At 32.1% G+C, this 25,792-nt stretch overlaps 1 protein-coding gene across 4 annotated transcripts in view; it reads left to right on the top strand.

Annotated features, from left to right (window-relative positions):
* Positions 1-25,792, top strand: part of COL11A1 (collagen type XI alpha 1 chain) — a gene marked incomplete at both ends in the record, with an annotated part of 206,353 nt that overhangs the window by 144,988 nt on the left and 35,573 nt on the right. For all 4 annotated transcript variants that reach the window (XM_079696519.1, XM_079696517.1, XM_079696520.1 and 1 more), the window contains 8 exons: positions 8,779-8,886; positions 12,959-13,066; positions 13,999-14,052; positions 15,164-15,217; positions 15,718-15,825; positions 20,258-20,311; positions 21,792-21,845; positions 23,093-23,146. In XM_079696519.1, coding sequence (XP_079552645.1) covers positions 8,779-8,886; positions 12,959-13,066; positions 13,999-14,052; positions 15,164-15,217; positions 15,718-15,825; positions 20,258-20,311; positions 21,792-21,845; positions 23,093-23,146 — 594 coding nt within the window. The remainder of the gene's footprint in view (positions 1-8,778; positions 8,887-12,958; positions 13,067-13,998; positions 14,053-15,163; positions 15,218-15,717; positions 15,826-20,257; positions 20,312-21,791; positions 21,846-23,092; positions 23,147-25,792) is intronic.

The following is a 25,792-nucleotide window of genomic DNA, read 5'->3' as shown; positions in this document are numbered from 1 at the left end:
GAAAATTTGTTCATGTTAATTTTCATTTTTTGACGTTAAAGACTTATGGGGGTTTATCTTGCAACTGAGAGTAAAAACAAAGAATAAGGAGTGCTGACTTTCTTTGGCAAGAAAGATAACGTTCCATTTTGCAATGTTGATCAAAGATGTGGCATCGAAATATCAGAGGAAAATATCTGGTCAGTTGGTGAGAGACAATGAAATTGTAATGCATAAGGGTAAAGGTGTAAGAGTATCCTGTAGAACTCCTGAGTTTGTATCAATCTCATATTAACTTTACCTTAGGGATATTGACCAAGTATTGGTAAGTGCAGGACTAAAATTCACAGGAACAGAGAGGGATAGAGATTCAGCACTTATGCACACAAAGGAAAAAATATTAAAGTGATGAGTTCTCTAAGGAAAAAATGTAAAGAAAGATGTGGATGGTAAAGGAAGTAGAAAAGGGAAAGGAAATTATTAAGAGTATTTATTCTTTCAACTCATGCTAAGAACTTTATAATTGTTATCTTATTTGATTCTTGCAACCTGACCCAGTAGATATTCTTTCCATTTTTAAAGGCAAGGGATCTGAGACTTAGAGAAGGTAAACAACTTGCCCAAGTTCACAGTCCTTTTAAAACGAAACACCACAGCACATTACATAGACCAATTTCCAGACATGTGTATCTCTTGCTCTGTAAACATTGGCCTAACATTCTCTCTCTCTCCCTCTCTCTGTCTCTCTCAGTTGCAGTTTTCCAAGTTCTCTTCATCCTTCTCTATTTTGGTGAAAAATTTGTCAAAAGGAAAGGAGTTAGAGGAGCTAATATTACAGCTAACTAGGCTTTAATATTCCTATGTGTGCTCTTTATAATCATTCTTAACTTGAATGAATCAAAGATTAAACTGCTTAAACGGATGTACAAGTTGGATCCTTAATGACCATAAATATTTTCCAGTATACTATTAAATCCTTAACTTTTTTCCTTTGAATACAATTCTTAAGGAGAGTAGTTGTGCTGTCTTTCTGGAATACTAGAGAAATAATAAATTCCCTCATTTCACAGGACGTCAATGAACTAAAACTAAAAGCAGGGTTTTTATCAACAGTGCTTGCTCACAGTGAGATATGTAAAATGTGTACATGTCACAGTTATGCACGTCAAACACTATACCCTTTCAGTATATTCTGGCCCATACAAAGCAAAATATATTTAATAGCCATCCATCTATACCTGTGTACATGTATACATTTATAAATATATTTAACATCTATTCATTTTATTCATAATCTATTCAGTTGGAAACATAGGCCAGACTGTTTGTATCACATTGTTATGACAGCCCATAGAATTGGGTTTATTGAACTCTGATAGGTCTAACTATGATGCCATTGGCTTGTATTTAGAGAAACTATAAAGTATAGAGTTGTATCAACCAAAAGTATCTATTTGAGGATATGGGAGATTTGTATGCCATGTTCCTATTATGAGTATCCACAAAAGAAATCTCTTACTAATAATAGCATTAGAAATGTTTGTAGTTTCTTGAGCAGTTAGCTGGGTTTCTTTTTTCTTTTAACTGTTATGAAAATTAAATTTATCTTTTTTTTATGGCTTATGGAAATAATGGAGTCAAATTTGGGACACAGTAGAGAAAATAACTCCTTGCTTTTTGACTGTTTTTGTAACTTTTTGCATTCAACTCTATACAAAAAGTACATATAATGTACTTTAATATTATCTGCTTTATTTTATTAGAGTTCCTTTTTAAAAATGCTGTACAAGACCCATTGCATTGACTTCATAAACCATCAATGGATCATGACCTGCATTTGGGAAAAGCCTTGGTCTCTAGTATGCATTTTTAGATTACTAATACTTTTAGTCCTATTTTTTGCCAATAAAAAATTACTTGCTTATTTACATTTCTTACCTAATATTTCTTATTTATATTATCTTTTATTTATGTCTTCCCTGTAAGCTGCTGCTAGTCTTTTCTTATGGAAAACTATAATTAAATAAAAATCTGAATATGCCAGACAATCTATTAAGCTGGAGTTTTATAGATTTATTAAATGGACATTTCCTGCATAGAGCTTATGGTTTACTGAGGATGATGGATGTGGAATAGATAAAATAACAGTAAATAATGAGTAATATATTAAAAGATAGAACAAAGAAGTCAAAGTGAAAACAATGTTTTTTCCCTAAAGGAAATATGTTGGAGTTAAAGATATAAATAAGAATCAATTTGATCTATGAAAAGCAAGTTTTTTATGAGTTAGACTTAGTCTTGAAGTGTTCATCACTGTTTTAGTTCTCTTAGCAAAGAATTGGTGTCTCAATGTCATAGTTCTCTGAAGGTCTACCTACTCGGAGTGAATGTATATCGAGAAACAGTTTTTATTGCTCCTGCTGAAGACAAACAAAATTATCCCAACAGGATACTGTGACTTTGGGCTTCTAAAATCTGACAAAAGCCAAGCGTTCTCTGTATGCATGATGATGTACAAAAAAGCTGGTAATAGATGCCCATCAAAACAGGGAATGTCTTCTCATCTCAGGGGGTTTATTCGCTAAGTGGGTGTCTTGATGCACAGACGCAGGGCAGGAAGAAGCAAGGGGCTGAACAGCAAGAGAGGAAGGCAGCACAGCGTTTTTCTCATATGTTGAACACAAACTGAGTAAACACTTACCTATACTTTCATAAAACAAAATCAAGGAAAATGTATTCCCTAAATAATCTCTCCCTTGTATACTTTTTCTGATAAAAAAAAAAGTCCCCTCGGGGACTTCCCTGGCAGTCCAGTGGTTAAGACTCCACACTGCCAATGCAGGGGGAATGGATTCGATCTCTGGTGGGGGAACTAACATCCCACATGCCGTGAGGTGTGGCCAAAAGATAAAATAATAATAATAATAATTTTTAAAAATCCCCTCATTTCCAACAGTTATTTCTCTAAAAATGAGGAGATTTAAAAAATAAAATAATGTGCTGGTAAAGGCCCTCTATCCTTACAGCCACATTTCTTCCCCCTCCCCAGGAGTGGGAGTTAATATGGAGAATGTATATGGGGAGGGGGCAGACACATAGCTGCTAAAAGGTAAAAGTCCAAGATTTCACAACAGTGCAACGTATCAGTCTTTATTGCTTTCCTATGACTCCTATTTCATGATTGTCCCCTGATGATTCTCTCTTTTCCTCTTTATGTGCTATTATTTCTTCCTGTTGTTGTCTCTCCTTTAGGATTTTCTATGCCCTTCTTATCATAATTCCTATTTCTTCTAATTTTTTTTTCCACGTCCCATTCCAGAGAACCTTCTTTTCACTGGCTTTTTACTTATTTCTCAAACAAGGAGCTGGAAAAGTTTTTAGAAGGATTATACTTACTAACTGGGTCATATGCTATTCTTTTTAAAGTTAAAGCACACTTTCTCTATTGGAATCCAGTTAGACCTCAGGGGGCTATTATGACATCCAATCAGGATGAATCATGTAGAGAGATGGTAGTAGGATCAGTGACCGAAGACTGAAATATTGTAGGACTTTAAATAACCTAATCATTCAGAATTTATGTTTTAAACTCTGGTAATACTTGATATTTTATCTGAATTTTCAGCTTATCTGATCTCAAATACATGTAATCAGCAGAGTGAGAATTACCTCAAACTAGTTTTGCCACGAAGGTTAACTTGGCTTTACAAAGAGAGAGGCAGACTTTTTTTTGCTTTTTTTTGCTTTCTACTTGTATAGTTCTGTTCATAAGAACTTGTGTTTATGTTTCTTTTCCTCTCTCTAGTGGGCTGCCTTCTAATTGAAAGCTGATGAGATGATTTCTCTGTTTACCCCTTTCCTTTACTTTACAAATGCTTCTCAGAATATGAAACACCCAGTGACTATAACAGAAAATATTTATCTGGGGTTCTCCTGTGTGTGAAGAGTTAGAGAAATAACCACTATTCTCATTGTTTCAAGGAAATAAACTGATGCTATTGACTTGTGTTTTATTACCATTGCAAGGTTTAGGGAGAAGGGCTGCAGAAGAGGATAAAGCTAACATAAACTTAAAGAGAGGCCACTAATTATAAAAATGTAAATTCCTCTCTTTTAAAAATAAGTAAATGTCCAAACTTCAGTTGAAAATAAGTGACCTATCGTGATTGCTGTTTAGTATTGAAATAACAGAATACTTCATGATATTACGGTTGTTATAATTCCTATAATTCCATACATACCTTTAGAAAACTTTTAATTTACCATGTGTCCATTGTTATTTAAATCATAAATTGGGGAAATATTTTTATAGTTTTTAGCCTCTTTTTCTCTGAGTTCTTTCCAGTTAAGCACTTTTGATGGGTAAAATATTGATCATTGTTATAGAGATGCGTATGTAAACAGTTTAAATTAGGATAAAAATACTGTTTTGTGGGAAAAACTCTACTCTTTAACAGTATGACCTTAGATATACCATGCACATTCTGGATCTTAATTTTCTATCCTATAAAATTTCACTTCTGCAATCATTTGAGATCGCATATCTACTTTTAAAGTATGTAGCTGTTCATGTACAGTACTCCAACATCTGTTGCATTCATATTTTAGAACAGACTTTAGATGTATCAAAACATTAATATCAGAAAAAACAGAGGGCAAATTATTTCTGTTCCTATTTTGTTGGTGAGAAAATAGAGCCAAATAGAAGTTAATCAGTTTGTTCAAGATGGGAAAGCTAGTGGTTTCAGTGCTGAGAAGGAAAAGATCACACATACAGTTGACACATTTACGCATGGCTTGCTATGTGCCAGTAAGTACTCAGAGGGCTGAAGATCAATTTAAAAAACAAGCAAAAATTTTACCTTTGTGAGCCTATTATTATCTGTTTAACCTATGTTTAAACCCAAACATGTTCATCTTAGGTGTAATTGTTCACTTATCTGACAAAAAGAAAGCCCTCTGTTCTTCACTATAGCCAGTTATAGGACAATGCAATAAATTCTATAACTATAACTGTCTAGCCTTTATGGAAAAAAATGTATCTGCAGTGTGAGCTTCTTAAGAGCTGATACCTGCCATAATACATTTTGTATTCCCAGTCAGTGTCACAAGAGAGTAGTCTCACTATATTTTTGTTAAATGTGTAAATGGGTTCTCTTTTTAATATCGTATTTAAATTTTCATTTTTAATGTTATTTCTTCAGTGATTCAATTGGGATTAAAGGATTCATAAGGCTTACTCTTAAAAGTTGACCTTGGAATATTTAAATAAGATCTGTATGTTGATAACAGCATGTGCTTAATCAGTAGGTATCATCAGAGATTTTCACTTTTCATTTATAGATGTATAAAATAAAATCACTACAGAGCATGCTGTTATCAAAAATATATAGACTGTATGAATGTCAGAGAATGACTGTTTGGACAAAGGAGATAAGTATTGCCATTAATTCTTTTAAGTTTTCTCATTTTAGAAAGTGTTCAACCAATATGAGCTTGTTCTGGTAGAAGTGGTGTTAAATGGCTTGTATTTCTTCTACTTGTTAAAATTTAACATAATATGCGTGAATTATTGTGGTACAAACAACCAGGGAATTTTTTCTTCACCATTTATGAAGTACTTTGTATTGCAGGAAGAAACTTTGTGTGAATCAGAGCACATGAGCTAGACACTGGGCCTTATGGCCGCCTTTACCTGAAAAGTAAACAAGTCGTACAGGAATTAAATTATATTTCATTTGTAAAGTACTTAGCACAATAGTTGTTTAGTAGGCTCAATAGTTGGAAAATAATAAATTTTCTTAATGTACACATCTGTTTCCTAGTGAATTTCCTCTTTTATTATTCTGGTCTCATAGCTGTCACGCTCAACACAGTCTAAAATGATATCTTCCTCAGGTAGTCTTTGAAAAGTTGGGGTTTAAATTTAAAACAGGATCAAAGAGAAAGGTTTCATGGCCTGACATATCAAAATTGCATCTCTTTTTGTATCATCAATTACAAATAAAATATTTCAGCCCTTAAATTGAATGCTTAGTTTAGATTTGATAACACTAATGGGTAGTAATGCTTTTGTGAGATTTTACAAGTAAAATGTTAAAATGAAAATGTAATACACCCACCTTGTATGCACACTGATCCTCAAGAAATCAGATTTTCAGATATTAGACATTTATCTTTAGGGAAGATAGTGTTTACTCGAATAAAACAGAATCACCCTAGTCACACTGTATATTGTTTTCTGTTTATACTTATACGAAAAAAGAGTGCTTTCATTACTGAAATTTTTCTTTCTCTCTCTTCTGTATTCAGAATTCTTTGCATTCTTCTCAATTTCAGGGTCCTTGCTCTCTTTCTTCTCCTTTTATTCCTTGTCTTCCTCCTCTGTTCTCTCTCTCTCTCTTTCTCTCTCACATTGTCCATCTTCCTCCCTCCCCTGCCCTCCTCCTCAGCCTCCAGGTTTCCTTTCTTTCTTTGCTGTCTCTGATAAGTAGAGACAAATCTTTGCATGTCTTCAGCTTTTAGGGCTGCACTTATTGAAAGCACTCACAGGACTCTATTCTCATTTTTAATTTCTGCACTGGCCTCTGGAATCATTCATCCAAAGTCTGCCATCTGGTTAACAGTCACACCACTTGTGGTTGACTCTTTTGCATAAAATATTTTAATGCTATTAAATTAAAAATAACATTTTGACAGAGGACAGATGTTTATTATTTAAAAAATACTAACTGATGTTTTCCTTTGTAATCTCTTCTTCTTTAGTATTTGAATTATGATTGGTAAAAATTTATTTTTCACACAACTCTTAATTAATTATTATCCATCTGAACAACAACTCCTGAGTTTGTTTTTTAAATATATACTCATTATAGCTCAAAAACACCACTTTTTGTTTATATCAAGTTCAAGTGTCGTGATTTCTTTAACCATATTTTTGGTAAAATTTCTTCAGATTATTTCTATCTCCTATCTCCTAAGTTTAAGATACCCTATAATTAAAACAACCATAACCATGGTTCAATTAGTCCTAAAACAAAGAAAATGAGAAACAAAATCACTTTTCTAATGTTACTCTTAAGTTGTTCACAATAATCTCAAATCTATAGCCTATGCATTCATTTTAATTGCTTTAATATTCAGACACCTCACAAAATAAAAAAGTACTCTAAGTAGCTTGTGAATTTAGCCAGAAAAATAATGTCAAGAAATTACATAGTAAATATTCTTGTAATCCTTTGTAATCAAGGAATAGTTCAATAAAATTGAATAGATACTACATTTAAAGAAATTCCAACTCAATAGCCCCTGGGAGTCATTGATGTCTCCATTAGAGAGAAGCAATGGTTGGCTTTGTGGAGAAAGCACAGGGAGGAGTCCAAGGTCAGGGTTGCTCTTGACTAGTTACCTGATTATGGGAAAGATAGTTAACTTCTTTGAGCCACAGGTTCCTCATCTTTAAGACTGTCATGCTACAGCTGCACCAAAAAGGCAACGGAACCTTTGTGAGAATAAAATGAATGTGAAATTGATTTTTAAATTGTAAAGCACTACATCAATACAAATTGTTGTCATTATCATTGTTCTTACGTTCATATGTAGTTAGTTCTCTAGCTAATAAAAACAGAAATTAGAACAAAGTCAATAGTTCATATTTGTATGATAAAATGACTTCTAATTACATAGGGAGAGTAATATTAGAAAATAAATGTGACAGTACTGTATTTTCCAGGTTTTATAAATCATTTCTTTGAGTTTTAAAATGATGATGTTATTATTTAGACTTCTTAATTATTAAGGAAAGCTGCTAATAATCATATTTTCTAATATTTCACATTAGTTCAATCCTGAAAGCAAATGATAAATTAAAACTTAGCCACCCATCTCGGAATCTAATGCAAAGACAATATTCTTGTTATCTTTCAATAAATAAAATTGGAAATGGTAAATAGGTTATCTTTGACCTATACATGACATAGTAAACCTACATTTGCATTTCTTTTATTCTTGCTTTAAATAATGTTTTCTTAAATTGTTGATAGAGAAAATTAATATGAAGGCAGTATCCACACTTTAAAAAATTTTACATATTAGGTATTTTTAAAGCAAACTAATTGAAAATATATAGCCTCTATTTTGAAACTCAATTGGACGTACCTAGTCAAATGTGAATTATCTAGTTAGTGTTCATAATAAAACCCAATGGTCCCTACAGGATTCTCAGATAAATTTAAGGACTTATTTTCAGGAAAACGTCCAAGCTCTGGGATAGTGATTATTGAACTTTATTATGTAAAAAAAATTATATTTGTACCTCAAGACAATGACAATTTCTTAACTCATTTTTAGGACTTTGAAATTGTGATTCAGCAAGTTTGAGGTGAAGTCCAGAAATCACTTTGAAAAATGCTAGTCTAGACAGTGTATCCTGCCAATCCAGAATAATGCAGGGAGAAAATTATATAGGAAGGTACTGTTGGATTTATGTCTTATAAAGCATTGTGAACAATTGTGAACACTTAAATGAAAAAAGAAAACATCTGTAAAATATTAAAGATATATAATTTTGAAATATTTTTCTTCTTATCAGTATTTCTTAACTTTAGTGTCTGTGCTTAATATTGGGGCTAGCACTTAATCTTTTAAATTGTGAGTACTGTTCCTGTCTGAGATCTTAAAATTGTCTAAAAGTGACTTTTATGTTATGTAAACTGTAAGATTTCACAACTAAATAAGTGATTCTTAAGTGTAAATTTTTCCATCATTAATAACAAAATACCTTTTTTTCCCCTGTGCTAGGGCTCACCAGGAGAACGTGGGTCAGCAGGAACAGCTGGCCCGATTGGTTTGCCAGGGCGACCAGGACCTCAGGGTCCTCCTGGTCCAGCTGGAGAGAAAGGTGCTCCTGTAAGTAATTTCAGGGAGGAATATATTATACTGTCATCCTGCACAAGTTATTATTTTTTATTCTTCATAGTCCACTGCATTCTTTCTGCATATGTGCCTGGCATATAAACACACTTCTTTTTATATTTATAATACAGAAAATTTCAAATTCATTAAATGAGATGACATTTTTCCACATTTTATGAAACCCTAATATCTGTGGGGGAGTTGGATATTATTAACGTGAAAGGCTTCTGAGTTTGTTCCTTTTGAAAGATAAAACTGGACTTTTGATTAAAACCATACTTTGCTGCATTATATTAGAAAAGTGTTCACTTTTCACTCCTCTTGTAGTACAACTTAATTTTCAATCACTTTCATAGTCTGTAAGTGAAACGCATAGAAAGAGGATGCACTTCTCATGTGATTTGAGTTTTGATCTACAGTGAAAGAGGTGGAAAACATCTGGTCAATTATTTTATCTTATACTTATTTAATAATTATGGATATATTCTGTTCATTAAATTTAAGTTTCTTCATCAAGATTTCTCCCCAAATTTTGTTCCTGCTTTTCACTTAATCATATTAATTTTCTAAAACAACTAAAGCATTCTCTCATCCTCCAAGGTTAAAACACAAACTTGTTCAGTAAATATATATAAAAATTGCTGACCATTGTATGCAAAAAATACGAGTTCAATACTTTTGTGTATATGTAAGTTTTGACATATATTATCTAGTTTAAGCCTATAATCTTCAAAATACCTTTTAATCACTAAGGCCCTAGTTTTAGCAAGTTGAGTCAGATTTAGCAACTTGCTTTCATTGTCCATTGACATTACTGTTTGTGATCTTGTTTAAGTATTTCCAAATTAAAGTGACTGTTTTTCTGTAATCTACTACCTTTTAGACACATTTAGAATATTAGAATAGGACCATATCACCTGTGGTTAGAATTTTTTGGTGACAGAGAAAGCATTTTAAATTGCTGAGAAATTTTTAAAGCAATGTATTTCCAGCTTAGTAAATTTGTTGAAAATTTAGATATTATTTTCTGAGATGTTAAAAGACAACTATAAAAAATTGTTCTTTGGCTCCTTCTTACAACTTCTATAATTTCCAACCAATCTCAGACACTAAAGATTTGTCCATAAAACTTTTATAGTGTACTGTGCACTGGGAGGGGATATAAAAGATATAGATTCAAGCCCTTTCCTACAAGTTCATTCAAAAATTCAGGGCACGTGTATATTGGCACAACACAATGAAGAATGTATACAGAGAAAACAGATATGCATTGCTTTGTATACCAATTGAGAATATACTTATTAGAGAAGCCAAGAATCCTCTGAAGATAATAAGTTGAAGGCTGGGTTTTAAATACCTTGACTTTATGAAGAAAAAGTAAAATATTGAAACAAAGACAAGAATATGGAAAAGTATTGAAAATGATAATAAATTACTTTGGTGATATAGAGGAGAAATTATTGACAGAAGCCTTTTTCAGAGATAAGATTTGGCCCGGGTTTTGTTGGTGATTGGTGGTATTATTAGGACGGAGGGAGAAGAGAATATTCTGCCCACCCATTCTCTCTGTTATTCCCACCACCAACAAAAACTACAAGGTGTTCATTCCACTGTTCTTTTATTCAACAAATAGTTATTGAGAGCAACTAAGTGCTGGACACAGTATTAGTTAGCACTTTTTTTCTTTTTTTTTTTTGTGGTATGCGGGCCTCTCACTGTTGTGGCCTCTCCCATTGTGGAGCACAGGCTCTGGACGCACAGGCTCAGCGGCCATGGCTCACGGGCCCAGCCGCTCCGCGGCATGTGGGATCTTCCCGGACCAGGGCACGAACCCGTGTCCCCTGCATCGGCAGGCGGACTCTCAACTACTGTGCCAGCAGGGAAGCCCTATTAGGTAGTACTTTTGAAGAAGTTATCTATCTAGGGATGGTAGCATCAAATGGTAATAGAAGTGTTGGGTGAAACTACCCATAGTCCTCCATGCAGAGGTTTAGTAAAAACTGATGGAGACGTTGGCTAAGATGTTAAGCAAAGTCTTTTACCTCTTCCTAAACCCAAATATAAATCTGATATAGTGGGATAGATTCCACACAGACCAGGACCAGAAGAAATAAAGAGCAGGTGATGCCTGGCTAGAGATTATGTGTACTGTAATGAAGGCAGTTAAGAATTAATCTGCCCTATTTACAGATACTCTCATATAAAAGGATTGTTTTTTGGAATTCAGTCTCTCAAGGAAATCCAAATTAAGGAGAAATATCTGAATCAGCTCATGTGTTCAAAATAGTGACCTTCACTGTGAATAGCACAGCACATTTTATGAGTGGAGATAGATTTGAGACATTGTAATATTTAATTTGAAGGAAATAAAAGGTCTCCAGTGTGACATCAGAGGTATGTGTTAAATGATAATTATGGCATAGTTTTGAAAAATACAATAAGATCGTATGGAACCCAATAAACTAATAAACTTGTTAACTTTGTTTTATAGACATTTTGTTATTTTTGTTGTCATTAAGCAATTAAGTAACTAGCCTTAAACGGCTACTCTGGGCCACAGGCCAACGAGGTAAAATGGAATACAAAATCAGACAGCTTCTGCCCTCACACAATTTATTGTCTGATGGGGCATTAGATAATAAGCAAAGAATCACTAAGTACCTGTATAATTACAAGCTCTGGCTAATGATATAAGGAAATGTACTGGTGTATGTCAGCTTATAACAGAGGAACCTAAGCTGGAATCAGAGCCTTTCCTTGGGTAGGACATTGATGATGGAATGTAAAAGATGAGGAGGAATTAACTAAGTGGAAGGTCCTCCTAGGGGCATTCCAGGCTAAGTGAACAACATGTGCTCAGGCCAAGTGACAGGAAGGGTATGGCATCAAGTTTAACTAAAAAAGATCTACATGGGTTGAAATATAGAGAGCAAGGGCAAGGGAGGCTAGATGTTGTTCCATAGGTAGTAGGAGCCAGGTAATGGTAGACCACACTAGTAGCTTGGTCTTTACCTTAGGAATGGTAAACAAGTAAATTGACTATAAAGAATATTGGTAAGATGATTGTCTCTCTGATTGCAGCACAGAGTATAATTTGGAAGTAAGAATAGAGGTGAGATAAGAAGGAAATATTTCAATAGTTGAGAGGAAGCCTATTAGTATTTTGGGGTAAGATGTTAATGGTGGAGATAAAGAGAAGTAAATATATTCAAGAGATAAAACTTAGTCATCATAAAGGGACAGGAGGTGGTGAGGGACAGAGGGGTGGGGAGCAGGATAACATAAATGCAGGAACTAATGACATGGATTCCCAGCTTTTGTAATGGGAGAAAAGATAGAACCACCAACTGCAATCAGGAATAACTTTGTGCAGAACTGATGAAGTCTTGACTTTTAGGAAATCACTTATTTAAGCTCTGAAAGGATTTTTTGCCATCTTTATTATCAAGCCTATACTTTTTAAACTACACAATATAGTTAAATTTTAAAAGAGGAAAATAATGTCATTGTCAAAAAGTAAACAAAAATTTTTAAAAAGCTACCAGACTTGTCATTTTGAATCAGTAAAAGCAGCAATGAAAGAAAATATCAAAATCTAGAAAAATTCATGAAACATTGTTTAAAAATAGAAAAAGTCTACACATAAAGCATATTATAAAGTTAGGTATACAAGCAGCACAGAAAGAGTAAAGGGTCAGTGAGTTTTCACAAACATCGAGCATCTGATTTATCAATATATAATGCTTGTTTTGAAAATATATGATTGAAAGAAAAATTCCAAGTTGAGTCTTAATTGTTTTTGTGACCCATAATTTGAGATTCATAAATTGTTAACAGTGTTAGTATTCTTAGTCATGAAAGAATGTAGAGATCTTTTGTGTTATCATTTGCTACTAGGAAATAGCAATATATTGGGAAAATATGCTTTGGGGGAAAATCAAAGCAATTTCCTTGTCAAATATGGAAGCCAGAGTATGACTGTTGTAGCTGTACTTAAAAATTGTAACAATAGCTAATTTATAGGTTTCTTACAGCAAAGTAATGACCTGCTGGATTTTCAATGCAGGGAGAAAAAGGTCCCCAAGGCCCCGCAGGGAGAGATGGAGTACAAGGCCCTGTGGGTCTCCCAGGGCCTGCTGGGCCTGCTGGCTCCCCAGGAGAGGATGGAGACAAGGTGAGTGCTCTTTATTCATATTAGTGCATCCTGTGAAAAATAAATTTTTTCTTAAGAATCCTGGATATAATCTCTTTTAAGATTAGATGTCAAATCTAAAGATAACTTTTCCAAAGTTTCAATACAGCTTCCTTGTGCTCAAAAGTTTTATTTTAGAGGTTGAGAATTATTGTTATCCCAGGAAATAGTATGTAGTATATAAACAAGACAAGAACAATGGTAGTGAGAAAAAATAACAGATGCCAAAGTTGCTTACCTATTTTTAAATATATATGTTTCTGAAATAAACATGAAATTAATTTAATTAATTACTTGTATACATTTAGCTGTGGTGTCTTGGATATTGCAGAATTAAAATTTAAGAATGAGCTGCATACATATTTGATAATCCTATGCTTCCCTATTTTTTACTAACTTGTAAGTAAAGATTCTAAGCTCTTGGTTTTGAATGTATAGCTATGTTGCGTTTGAACTGAATTTATTTTCTAATATTATTGTGAAATTATATAACAAAATTTGTTAACCAGTGCTCTGATAATGTGCAACATTTTAGCAGTTGGAAAACTAGGAGAAAAAATAACTGATTTTTGATTAATGTGTAATTATATTTTTATATAAATTAATATATTTTCATTATTAGTTTATACTGGTAATATTTCAGACAAAATTGATTTTGTGAATTAAAAATCCAGCTGCAGTATTCCTCAAAGTTCAGTTGACTTTTGTTTGTCTATATACTAATCAATATTAGAAATCAATATTAGTCAATACTAGAAAGTGAGAAGCAGGCTTTTCCAATTTAAACTGTGACATTAACTGTTAGCACATAATTACATTAAAGTAAAATTTAATCATACAATGATAGTGATGACAATGCAATGGCAGGTATGGCATATTAGAGATAAATTTTAACTCAAATCTTTCAAATACAGGGTGAAATCGGTGAACCAGGACAAAAAGGCAGCAAGGGTGACAAAGGAGAAAATGTAAGTTTCCTACTTCTTATTGAGGGGGCATTATTCATTTAACTCCTTTTGGTGTTAACCATGGATATTTTTTCATATTACTATTCCCTTACCTCTCCAAAAATTATAATATTACTACGATATTACCTCTGTGGGAACTATTCAGTTTGAGATTCAGTCAATTTTAATAAAATCTCTTTTCAAATTATGTGTTAAGAAATGCAATAATTCCAACCCTAAAAGCAACAGAATGAGACTAAATCATCAGCAATTTTACCCTCCATTGTTTTTGCATCGTTAGTTCAAATACCATATGGGTTAAAGACAAATAATATCTTAAAGTTGTTATGAAAAGGATTTTTGACCTAGTGGAAACCTGACAGGGACTCAGGTACCCCAGTGGTCCCTGAACCACACCTCCAGAACATATGCTTTAAGCACTCTTCCCACTGTGTGGCAGTTTTATGAAAAAGAGCAAGCCAATCCAATGAATGACTCTTTAGTGTCTGGATCTTTCATAGTTCCTGATCAGTTATTTATGTTGAAAAAAAGCACAGTTAAGAAGTAATGTTTATGTATGTAAGACTCATAAAGCTATTGAAATCTACTGTTCAAAATAAGGAGTTCCAGTATACTTAATATATAATACTGAGTTTGCATGTGTTTACATATAAAGAAAATTCTGAGGTTTCATATATCACTACTTTCTGTCATATAGAATTCCCCACATCCTATTTTTCATTTAGAAGATAGCATATGGATGCTTTTTTCATGTGCTCTTTCTGACACATACATATCTCATTAAAGAAATCTGGTATTTTGAAAATTTTCAAGTGTGAAACTTCAACATGATTTATATTAGCATAGAAATCCATTTTTAAATACCACAACATTATAGTTGGGAATGCTTTCAATAACTGCCAATTTAAAATTTATTGCAAGTAGGCAAGTCTAAGTCTCAAGGAGTAAAATAAATAATGGTTGACTGCACTGAATGCAAAACCCTTTTTTTTTCCCCCCCCAAGAAATGTAGAGATGCTTAATAGATTTTGATCAACCAAATGTTCTGCACTACATAGCTCAGGCTCCTCTGGCTTCAGTTTCAAAATTACAGATTTTTATCTCACTGCAGGGTCCTCCTGGTCCCCCAGGTCTTCAAGGTCCAGTTGGTGCCCCTGGAATTGCTGTAAGTATTCCTCTTTGTTCAGCAAATCTAAATCCTTACCGTTCTCTGATCAGATTTATGAACTGTCACATAACCAGTCGATTTCATGTGGTAATAAGTTTGTATGCTTAACATTAAATCAAGTTTAAGTTATCTAATGTAGCTAACCAAGCTGATCTTTATAAACAAAAAACACTGTGACTTCATTTGAAGATAGATAATAACCAGTTGAGAAGGACTTCGTAGACAATTCTGAACATTATTTTCCCTTTTTAAATAGCTTTTACTTCACTTGATATACGTGAGAAAATCAAAATCAGTCATATTCCAGAATCAAATAATTTAAGCAAAACAAACTGTGGTATATTTGCAGCAGATAATGGAAATGTAACTTACCTTGTACTTGGTTACTTATAAATAGACTGTCTTTGATTAAATTAGAAATAGATATATTTTTATGATGACTTGTAGCAGAATCATGATTCTTCCAGTTTGTGATCATTTTTACTGATCTTTTCTAGGGAGGTGATGGTGAGCCAGGTCCCAGAGGTCAGCAGGGGATGTTTGGACAAAAAGGTGATGAAGGTGCCAGAGGTTTCCCAGGACCTCCGGGTCCCATAGGTCTTCAGGTAAGATGTTCTCTGAGTTGCACACCCTTGTCATTCCCACTTACTTTTCACACCAGGTTTTCTGGAAGTTGTAAAACAAAACACCTTTCCTTCTTTCTATCTAGGAACTAAGGTACAAAGTTTAAGTATAATGACTGTTTTACTTAAATGTGTATCTCAACTTTAACTGCTTTTAATCAATTATTATTAATTTTTCTGAAGTGAAGCTGCATCAGCCCTGGTTTCTGTTTCTGGAGATTATTTAGCCCCACCATAGGTATAACACCCCTTTTCTTCATCCTTATTGTATTTGGAAAATGAATGACAACCTTCTTTAAGTGTGACAGTTAGAAGCAAGATGTTAAAAGCGTCCTTTCACACATCTCACAGAAAGGAAATTAGTACTCCAGATGTCTAGCAAAAACTAAAAGCCTTTTGATAAATAGCAAACTGTCAATCACAACTATTAACAGAAACTGCCAACAAGAAATGTTAAACAATAATAGGTATAATAAACAAATTAACAGTAAATTGGTCATTTAAAATAACTTCTTAAATTTAGAATTATAATTTGTATTTTATGAAACACTTTCAGGGGAGGAAATATTAAATTGTAAAACATTGTAGGCTAAAAAATTTTCATTCAAATATGGCTTACAACTGGGTTCTTAGGCAAAACATTTCTTAGTAGACATCTGTTCTGAGTTGTTTTTCCACTCTTCCATGTGATGTTAACTGCTTCCTACAAACTTTGGAAACATCTGACTTTCTTCTCCCACTTGCTTATTCAATACCTACCTAGTGATCCTCTAAAAGATTATAAAATTTTGTTTTAAATGCTATTTGGGTGCATGTGAATATTAGTTATGCCACATTAACAATTTTAGAAGTGATTAAACTAAATCATCTAGTTCATTGTACTCAAAATTTTGTGAAGTTGTGGAAAAGTAAGTAAAAGTTGAATTTGTATAAATTTAATTTTTATCTCTATTTTCATAAGTAAAGTCATAGATATTGGTTTTTAATATTAACTAGCTTATTATATATATAACTGTACAAATTATATTGTAAAAATATAATTATATTATCATAACAATTGTTATAACACTCAATGGATGTCTACCAGTGAACATGATGTTATAATTTTCTACTTTTTTTAATGCCAAAATAATTATTTTTCAACTTGGAAAATGTAAAAACTTCATTTCATATTTGTGTTTAGCCCTTTTATACTTGTTAGACAATAATAAATAAGCAATCCTGAGTAGTATATATCAGTATGTATGAGAAGTACACATATTTGAAAACAACAAGGCATTAAAAATTAGATTGCCAGTGGATATATTACCACTCATTTTCTGCTTTTTCAGTTAACTGATTATTCTGAATTCTATAAGGTTGTAATTTAGAAATTTAGTTATCATGATTAAAAGAGATGCCTTGTAGCTTATATTTACAAGATATTATATTTAAAAAGTCTTCATTTCCACAGAGTAAGAAATGTCCTCTTTGATGAGGATGACTAAAGAAATCAGTTCCCTGAAAAATTGATGATATTTTTCCCACAGCTACCTCTTTAAATCAGGAATCTGAAAAGATGCTAATGTAATTAACATGTTCACAATCACATCTGAAATACTTTAATTGAGTCTTCATGGCAGAATAGATATTAGCAATTATAATAGACAGAAATAATAATAATCTAATATTCTGTTTAAATGACTTGATTTTTCATTTCTATGTTTACTATTTGTCTGCATATGAAGGAGACATATAGAATGAGAGTTCTTAGCCTGAATTCATTTTTTTATTTCATCACTTATGTAGTAAATGATTTTAAATTGACAGACCTTAAAACAGAGTCTCTCCATGCATAAATTACTGCCTAGGAAAGAGGTAGGACATGTGAAAACTCATTAAAACTGGAGTGCAATTTTGCACGTTTAGTTCCTGCAACAAGAGAATTGGCTCATTATGTTTCTATTAATTTTAATAATAAGAACATTCTGTCTTAACTCGAACTATAATCAAACTTCATAAAAAAGTAAATATTTAAATATTTTTCTATTGGAAGGTTTCTATTGAACGATTAGGAATAATCATATGTGCAAATAAAAGATAGAAATGCAGACTGGGCTTGTTATAGAAATAAAAGACAACTATGAGTGAATATTTATATACCATTCGATTTGGGGATCCCAAATCAGATGCACCCTGTACTAAAAGTGGTGGAAAACTGTACAGAAGATAAGGAATGTGATTGTTAATTTATACAGTGTTTATAAGAACTTAATTATGTTTAAGCTGTAATGCTTACTACTTAAGGAAATGGACTTAAACTGAAATGTTTATTTCATCTGTGTTAAAAATCTACTTGTCTGTTAAGAATTTGAGTTCATGTGCTCCATCAATGAATTAGAATCTCTTAGGTTGTGGATCTTGGAATCTAAAATTTTAGGGATCTCTTTCAAATAATTTTTAAGCAGGCTAAAATCAGAAACACTACCTGGCTCTTTCCTCCCAGGAAACTTACTAGGAACTTCTCTAGTAATTCTAGAAGCTAGCATCAGATGATGATAACTGTTTTGGAAGTACATATGATAGGCTATTTTCCTAGACATCTGAATGATATATGAGAAGAAATAAATGACATTCTTGTATATGTTATTCATTATAAATCAGTAATTAAGATTTCCTCATAAAAATGAATATATGGAACATTAAAAAAGGTTTACAAATATACTCGGTAAAGTACCCTCTCTCCAAACTTAAAGTCATATGGAATTAGTAGGTCACAAAAACAATATAGTGGGTTATTACCAGCATTAAAAAATGAAATATAACAGGATAAGGTAAAATAGAATAAAAATATCAAAGGTCATCATCTATCCATTCAAGGTAAGTATTACTTTTTGAAACCCATGTTTCAACTATTTTACATGTATATGTTTACTAGGTCATAAGTAAAATATATTTATTACTGTGGGTTTTGGTCAAATACTTTGTAGCCACTGTGTGTAGGACCAAGTCAATAACTTTACTAAAATATCAGTAGAAATGTAGAGCTTATGTAGTGTGCATTTTTTTTTTCTTAAATAGATTATATCTGAAATACTATTGTAAAAACGTTTAAATATGTATAAAATGTATGATTTATATACGTAATGATAAACCCAAAAACATTTAAAAAATTAAAACAATCCATAATTCTACCATATTAAAACCTATTACCACTTTTACTATTTTTGTCCAATAGTCATCATACCTATTTTAATACATATTTCACAGTTAAATTTATAGTATACATTCATTTAGATTTGTATTTAATACTTATCATAAACATTATTCATATTTAGAATATTAGTATCATAATTATATCTTATAATATTCCATTAGTTTATATAACCAGATTTATTTAACTATGTTTTCTTATGATTAAACATCTGGAATAATTGAGAATTTTAACTATCATAGCTAGTGTTACAAGAAACATCTTATTGTATGTAGCATTTCCTATTGATTTATTTTCTTAGAATTCATTCATTCATCATAAATTCCACATTTTATTAAAATCTCAGTTTTTCCCTGGCCTTCTGCTTATTGTTAGAGATAAAAAATTGACACCTGAAAGAGCACTGCCCAGTAAGGATAAGTATGTAAACAAATGGTATAATTGTGTTTTTAAGTGTACATTCAAATATGTACAAATTATCATTGTGATATGAAAGAGGAAATATAAACAGCTCTGCATGGGGGAACTAGTTAGGAAGAACAAGAGGAAGTAAAATAAAGACGGGGCCAGGTGAAATTTGTGTGCAGCTGCTCTGAGTTTATTCAGTAGCACAAAACCTCTCCTAAAGCACTTACACTGCAAATGAATGTAAAGGAAATGGATTGAGAGAATAAAGGAAGTGTAATATATCAGATCTCATGGCCTATGAGTTTTTAAGATTCAAAAGTGGAATTAACAGATTAAAAGTTCAGAAGATATTTGTAACCCTGGATATATATTGGATGGAATATTTATTTTTGAAAGAGTTTTGACTATACCTAGCTATAAAATCCTCCCCTGGATAAGGTGTTCTAAAATAATTTGAGACAAAATTTTTCCAAAAAATTTTACAATGGTAGTTCCATATACTACTCATAAAAGATGGAGGAAATGATTTAGTATTCATAAATTCCCAGACCAAATAATGTGCTTAGTCCTTGTAACTGAAATCCAACAGTATATTAGGCAAAGCATAAATGTTATTAGTGAATGTAGATATAAGATTCCATCATATATAGTCAATATTTGCATTATAAGTATTTTGACAATTGATAGTTTGACTCAATTTGCATGTTCTTATTTAACTTATATTTAATTTTTAATTCTATATTAGAAATTAGCCAAATATATATTTTTTAAATACATGAATGACTTTTATTATTTTCTACTATATTTTCTTAGGGTCTGCCAGGCCCACCTGGTGAAAAAGGTGAAAATGGGGATGTTGGTCCCATGGTAAGTTTTTATGTTTTAAAATTGATGTATGCTGTGAATTTCTACATTACTAACATCTTTCTTAACGTTTATTAGTATGAACAAAGTAGTCCTAAAGGCTATGATTTTTCAGATTGATGCCTCCCTGATTCTCACCCAAACTTGCATCTGCTGCTATTGAAGTCTCCCCCAACAGTCTTGACTAATTCTCTATCTTTTCTCTTTCTCACTTTGGAGTAGTGTTTTATACATATATGGTATTCTTTGGTTGATGTATTGTTATATATTTTTTATTTCTATATGTATTTATTGTTGAAGTGTATATAAACTGCCACGCTTCAGTTATTTATTAGTCTTTAACTCTGGACTTTGATGTGAAACATGTAAATAATAGATAATAGTTACCCAGGATTTAGATAATTAGCAAATGTTAACACAGTATTAAAAATTAATTGTACTTTGAAACAGATTCTTAATTTAATAAGGAATTCTGTCTTAATCAGAATGCTATAGCATAAAAATTTGCATTTATTGCTTCTGGCTTTCTCCTCTAAGTTTAAGTCTAATAATTCAACTAAAAACTTGAAATACATATATTTGCTGATTAAGCACTACCTTGGTTAAGGAAACAATTAGCCAAGGTCATTGAAATCTATGAAATGTAATGAATACATTTCTTAATTGCTCTTTCCCTTCAATAAACATTGCCCCCAATTTTTGCTTCCTTCAGAATACATATTTTGATATTTTTATATTTGCATGTTAGATTTCATTTTCTTCAAATAAGAAATTATGCTTATTACAATAAACTTAAAAACTGAGAACATAAATATTACTGATTCAAATAACTAATTAATACCTCAAACAGCATCACTTACATAGCAAACTCCTCTCTAAATATGCTTGCTATGGTTCCCTGAATCATTAATACATTCTTGAAGTAAGTGGTTCTGGCCACTAGTATTTTATAAAAAGTGCCCCAAGGTAATCTTAAAGCACAACCAAGAGAGAGACCCTTTGTTTGAGGAAGACAACTAAATAGTTAATCTTATTCCAATTCTAGCATATGTAACATGAGAGCTGACATAAAAAACAAAACAAAAATATACAAATAAAAATATAGAATTAATGAATTCTAAATCTACTCAAGCATCATTTCCTCTTCAAAGTTTATGTTCCTTTTATACTCTAACATTCTAGCATATTCTAGCCTAAAATATTTCTAGCTGTATGACTTCATTGTACCAGACAGTAACAATAGACTTTTCTAATTTTTAATTAAATTCTTCTTCCTTCAGTTCTAATTTCCCCATAGCTATGTGTAAATAATCATTTGCTAACATGATGTTGTATCTATCACAAATGACTTATAACCCTGATATGCTTCACTGCCTATGATTTTGCAGGCTGAAACTTCTTTTCGTTTTCTTAATCACAAAATGAAATATCAGAAATGCATTTGAGTTTAGACTTCATAGACCTTAATATTCATTTCTTACAGGGTCCACCTGGTCCTCCAGGCCCCAGAGGTCCTCAAGGTCCCAATGGAGCTGATGTAAGACTGTGAAATATGTTAATTATTTTGAAGTTATATAGATATTATTTAATAGCAGGTAGTGTCAAGATATAATGGAGACAATTACACTCCTGTTAAATGTTTAAGTGAACAAGAGCTCAAGGATCATTTACTCACTCCATTTTATTTTACAGGAAAAGAAAGGCTTTGTAGGGAGCTAGTCCTCACAAATATAATATAGGTACAAAATTTACAGTCAGTATATATTAATATTTATTGGTGAATTAGAAATACTAGCTCTAAGAACTGCGTTGTTCAGTTCAACATACTGTCTTGCACATAATAACTGTACAGTGTTGCTGAATTGTTTCCAATTTAAACTTTATCTTTTACAATTGCTTGAGGAGATGGTTGTAATTGGCTTGATTGTACTAGCCTAGGTCTGTACTCCAAACAGCCTTTATTTATGCATCTACTATCTAAAAGTTTTGTATTTTGTATTTTCCTTCTATAAAATATGTCAGAGTAATATGTGCATGATAATATGTGCACCTCTTACCATGTAAAAAATGTTTCCTCTCAACTGTATAAAGCTTTCCTCCTCCAAGCTTAATTGTTGACTGACTTTTCCAATATTACAGGAATGTAATGCCGTATTTATCTTACTGTTACCATTAACAGATTTATAGGCTTTGATGTTCTGTTTCCATTTGACTTTCCCTTTTCACAAAGAACAAGTCATTTATTCTTGTCTTTATTGCTCTTCTGTTATTCCTGCTTTTAATTTTGGAAGACCAGAACTGGGTAAAATAGATTAAGCACAGATGTACTAAAAATGCTTTTAGGTTTTAATTCCCCCTACATAATTTAAAGTTTAAGAGAGGGTTTATATTGTTTTTGGCATGGATTACATAATTCTTAACCAGAGTCATATCTTGATCCACTAAAAATATCTACAAAACCATCCTCTAAATCTGATCTCTTCAATAGGCAGAGAGCTTGAAATTATGTTCCAAGTATCAACTGACATGACTAGAGTTGGATAGTCTCCTACCTTATCTTCAAAATTCTGGTGAATTTTAAAATCAATTTAGTATAATTAAATTATTTGCTATCTGGTAAATTTGACAACTCAATAAAGTTCATCATTTTGTCTCATCTTTCAAATGACTTGGAATATTCTTGCATAATATTTCTCTCCCTTTGAGAACAACTGGACATATATTTATGATTTTATATTTTATTTTAAGAGCAAGGATAACTGTATTACTTTTCCTACACTACAGGGACCACAAGGACCCCCAGGTTCCATTGGTTCAATTGGTGGCGTTGGAGAAAAGGTAAGGAATGCAGTGATAGACGGTTTGAAACAGCGAGAATTGAGGAATTTGACAATATTAGCTAGTATTATAAGTGCTTTTAATAGTTCTGTCTTTGTAAGTATTTTAAACATAGTTATATGAACTACAGCTCATCTGCTCTAATAGTTAAGTAATTAAAGAAAAAGTGATTTAGAGATATCACATTTTTGATTGACAGGTATTGTGCTGAGCAGTGGATTATTTCCTTTAATCAACACAGCCCCTCCATGATGATGGCATTATTATCATTACCTACATTTTTAGGCTGAGTGAGCTGAATCGTAGAGAATTTCAGTAATTTCATTAAGTTTTTTTATTAGAAAGGGACTAAATCAGGATCCACTCTAACCCATGTAAGTTTGACCAGACTGTGTCTCTCGGAACCATTCATTATTGAAAATAGAAGAGATTGGTAACTGACTTAAAAGCAAAAAAATATGTAACTGACTTAAAAGCAAAAAAAAGAATCCTTCATATTACAAAAGAATTAATCATTCAGTTCATCATATTTGGAGTTATATTTTCATTACAAATATTATGACCTGTCTTTGGCACTTTTCAAAATAGTTGGCATGTGCCATAATAGCTTCTTTTTTTCATGAACATGATTTTATTTAAAGTATCTGCTCTTCCTTTTCATGAAAATGTCAAAATGATCCTCTGATTTGTTATTTATGCATTCATTCTCATTTCCTAAAATAATTTTCAAGAAAATTAACATTGTTATTTGCTTTATTTAAAAAATAATTTACCAGTTTTGAGGGATGAAAATTAAATTTCATATGATAAAATATTATGCAGTGAAAAAAAACTTAGAAATTTCCTGAGTTTGCTTCAGTTTTGTTAATAAATATCAAAAGTATAGACCTATCCTAATCATAAAAATGATTCTGTTGTTTAGTCTCAAAAATTTTGACATATCATATCTTATACTCATTCATTTATCTTAATCAAAGTATTTGACCCTCAGAAAAAGAAATGTAATAGGTTGAGAACCTAGTACTTTGGTGTTTATTTCTTCTCAACACCCACATTCTAGCATTTTGATTATAATTAATTTTATATGATTAACTATTATATAGTTTCTTTATTACTAAATTAGAAATATTTGAAAGTTATCTAACTCTTACTGCATAAATGGTCTAGTATTTTGACTGACCAACTCTTGGTTTATATTCTTAAATTTAAAGTTTTGTGTTGAAAAATGCAGATAAGTTGAGAGTGTAATTGAAAGAACTTTTTTGTTGAATTCAGTTGTCATAAAAAGAATAGCAGAAGAGAGGACTGGTGTCTAATGGTATCATAGCAGTAGACTGATGAAGATGGCCCACGCCTTTCCTCTTTCTTCCCTTTGCATCATCCCCTTTCGGCTCTAATACTGACCAGATAATTGTGAGAACTAGCCTCTAATTTTAGTTTTTTGACGATATAGCAAATTCTAAAACCATTTAATAGCCTTTTCAGCCTATTTTACTGTTTCCTAAAGCTTTTGTGTGCAGTGGGAAAAGCTTTAAGTGCTTTAGTTGCTTCTTTTATGGTTTTATCCTCTGCGCTACCCTTGAAGATAAACATGGATGCCAGATGTTTGGAGTTTTGGAGAACTTCTTTTCCATACTGTTTCCATTTGTTTAAAGCCTATTTGGTAATACTTGGCCAATTTTGAATCTTCACAGAATGATTCAGTCAATCAGGATGGCGTTCAACTTCTTACAATTAAAACATAACTGAATCTAAATTTGTTATACCAAAAAACCAGAGTTTTATTTTTTCTCTGTTTAAAAAAGTTTCTATGTGACAGCAGGATAGAAATGAAACCTTAATTTTATTTTTTTCTTCAGAATCTAGGGTAATATACTATTATGTGGATTACAGTTTTTTTTTGTTTTGTTTTGTTTTTTTTGCGGTACGCGAGCCTCTTACTGCTGTGGCCTCTCCCGTTGCGGAGCACAGGCTCCGGACGCGTAGGCTCAGTGGCCATGGCTCACGGGCCCAGCCACTCCACGGCATGTGGGATCTTCCCGGACTGGGGCATGAACCCGTGTCCCCTGAATCGGCAGGCGGACTCTCAACCACTGCGCCACCAGGGAAGCCCAAGATTTTTGACATCAACTCTGATTTGGTTTGAATTCTTCCCCGTTTCTATTTTGGAAAATTTATTCCCAGTTACTAATTCAATGAAAAAAAGAAAAGAGAAACAAAGATACTTTAGTCATGCTGCACTTTGCTTAAATAAGTTTAACTTGTTTTCCATGTAATATATACTTGCTATTGATAGATTTTGTACTTTAGCGTTTTCTTCAAAACAAGGAGACAGATCAGGATATTACCTTAAGAATGAATACATTTGTTATGACTTTAGGCACACAGAGTAATTTGCTGTCTCTTCTGAAGGAGGCTTTAATCTTAACAAGTGCACTATAGAATGGGATAAAATACTTACATGATAAGTAATAATAAATGTATAAACTAGTGCCTCCTTTATATGCCAATACTCTTCATAGAATTTATATTATTTTATTTAAATCAATTATTATTACTTAGAATAAACATGGTATAGCCTCATTGATACTAGAGATATTTAATTTGTATAATGTAGTCTTGTTACAGTGTTTTATTTCTTTCCTT

Source organism: Hyperoodon ampullatus (genome assembly GCF_949752795.1).
Source record: "Hyperoodon ampullatus genome assembly, chromosome: 2".
Classification (NCBI taxonomy): domain Eukaryota; kingdom Metazoa; phylum Chordata; class Mammalia; order Artiodactyla; family Ziphiidae; genus Hyperoodon; species Hyperoodon ampullatus.
This window is presented reverse-complemented; position numbering and strand designations above follow the sequence as displayed.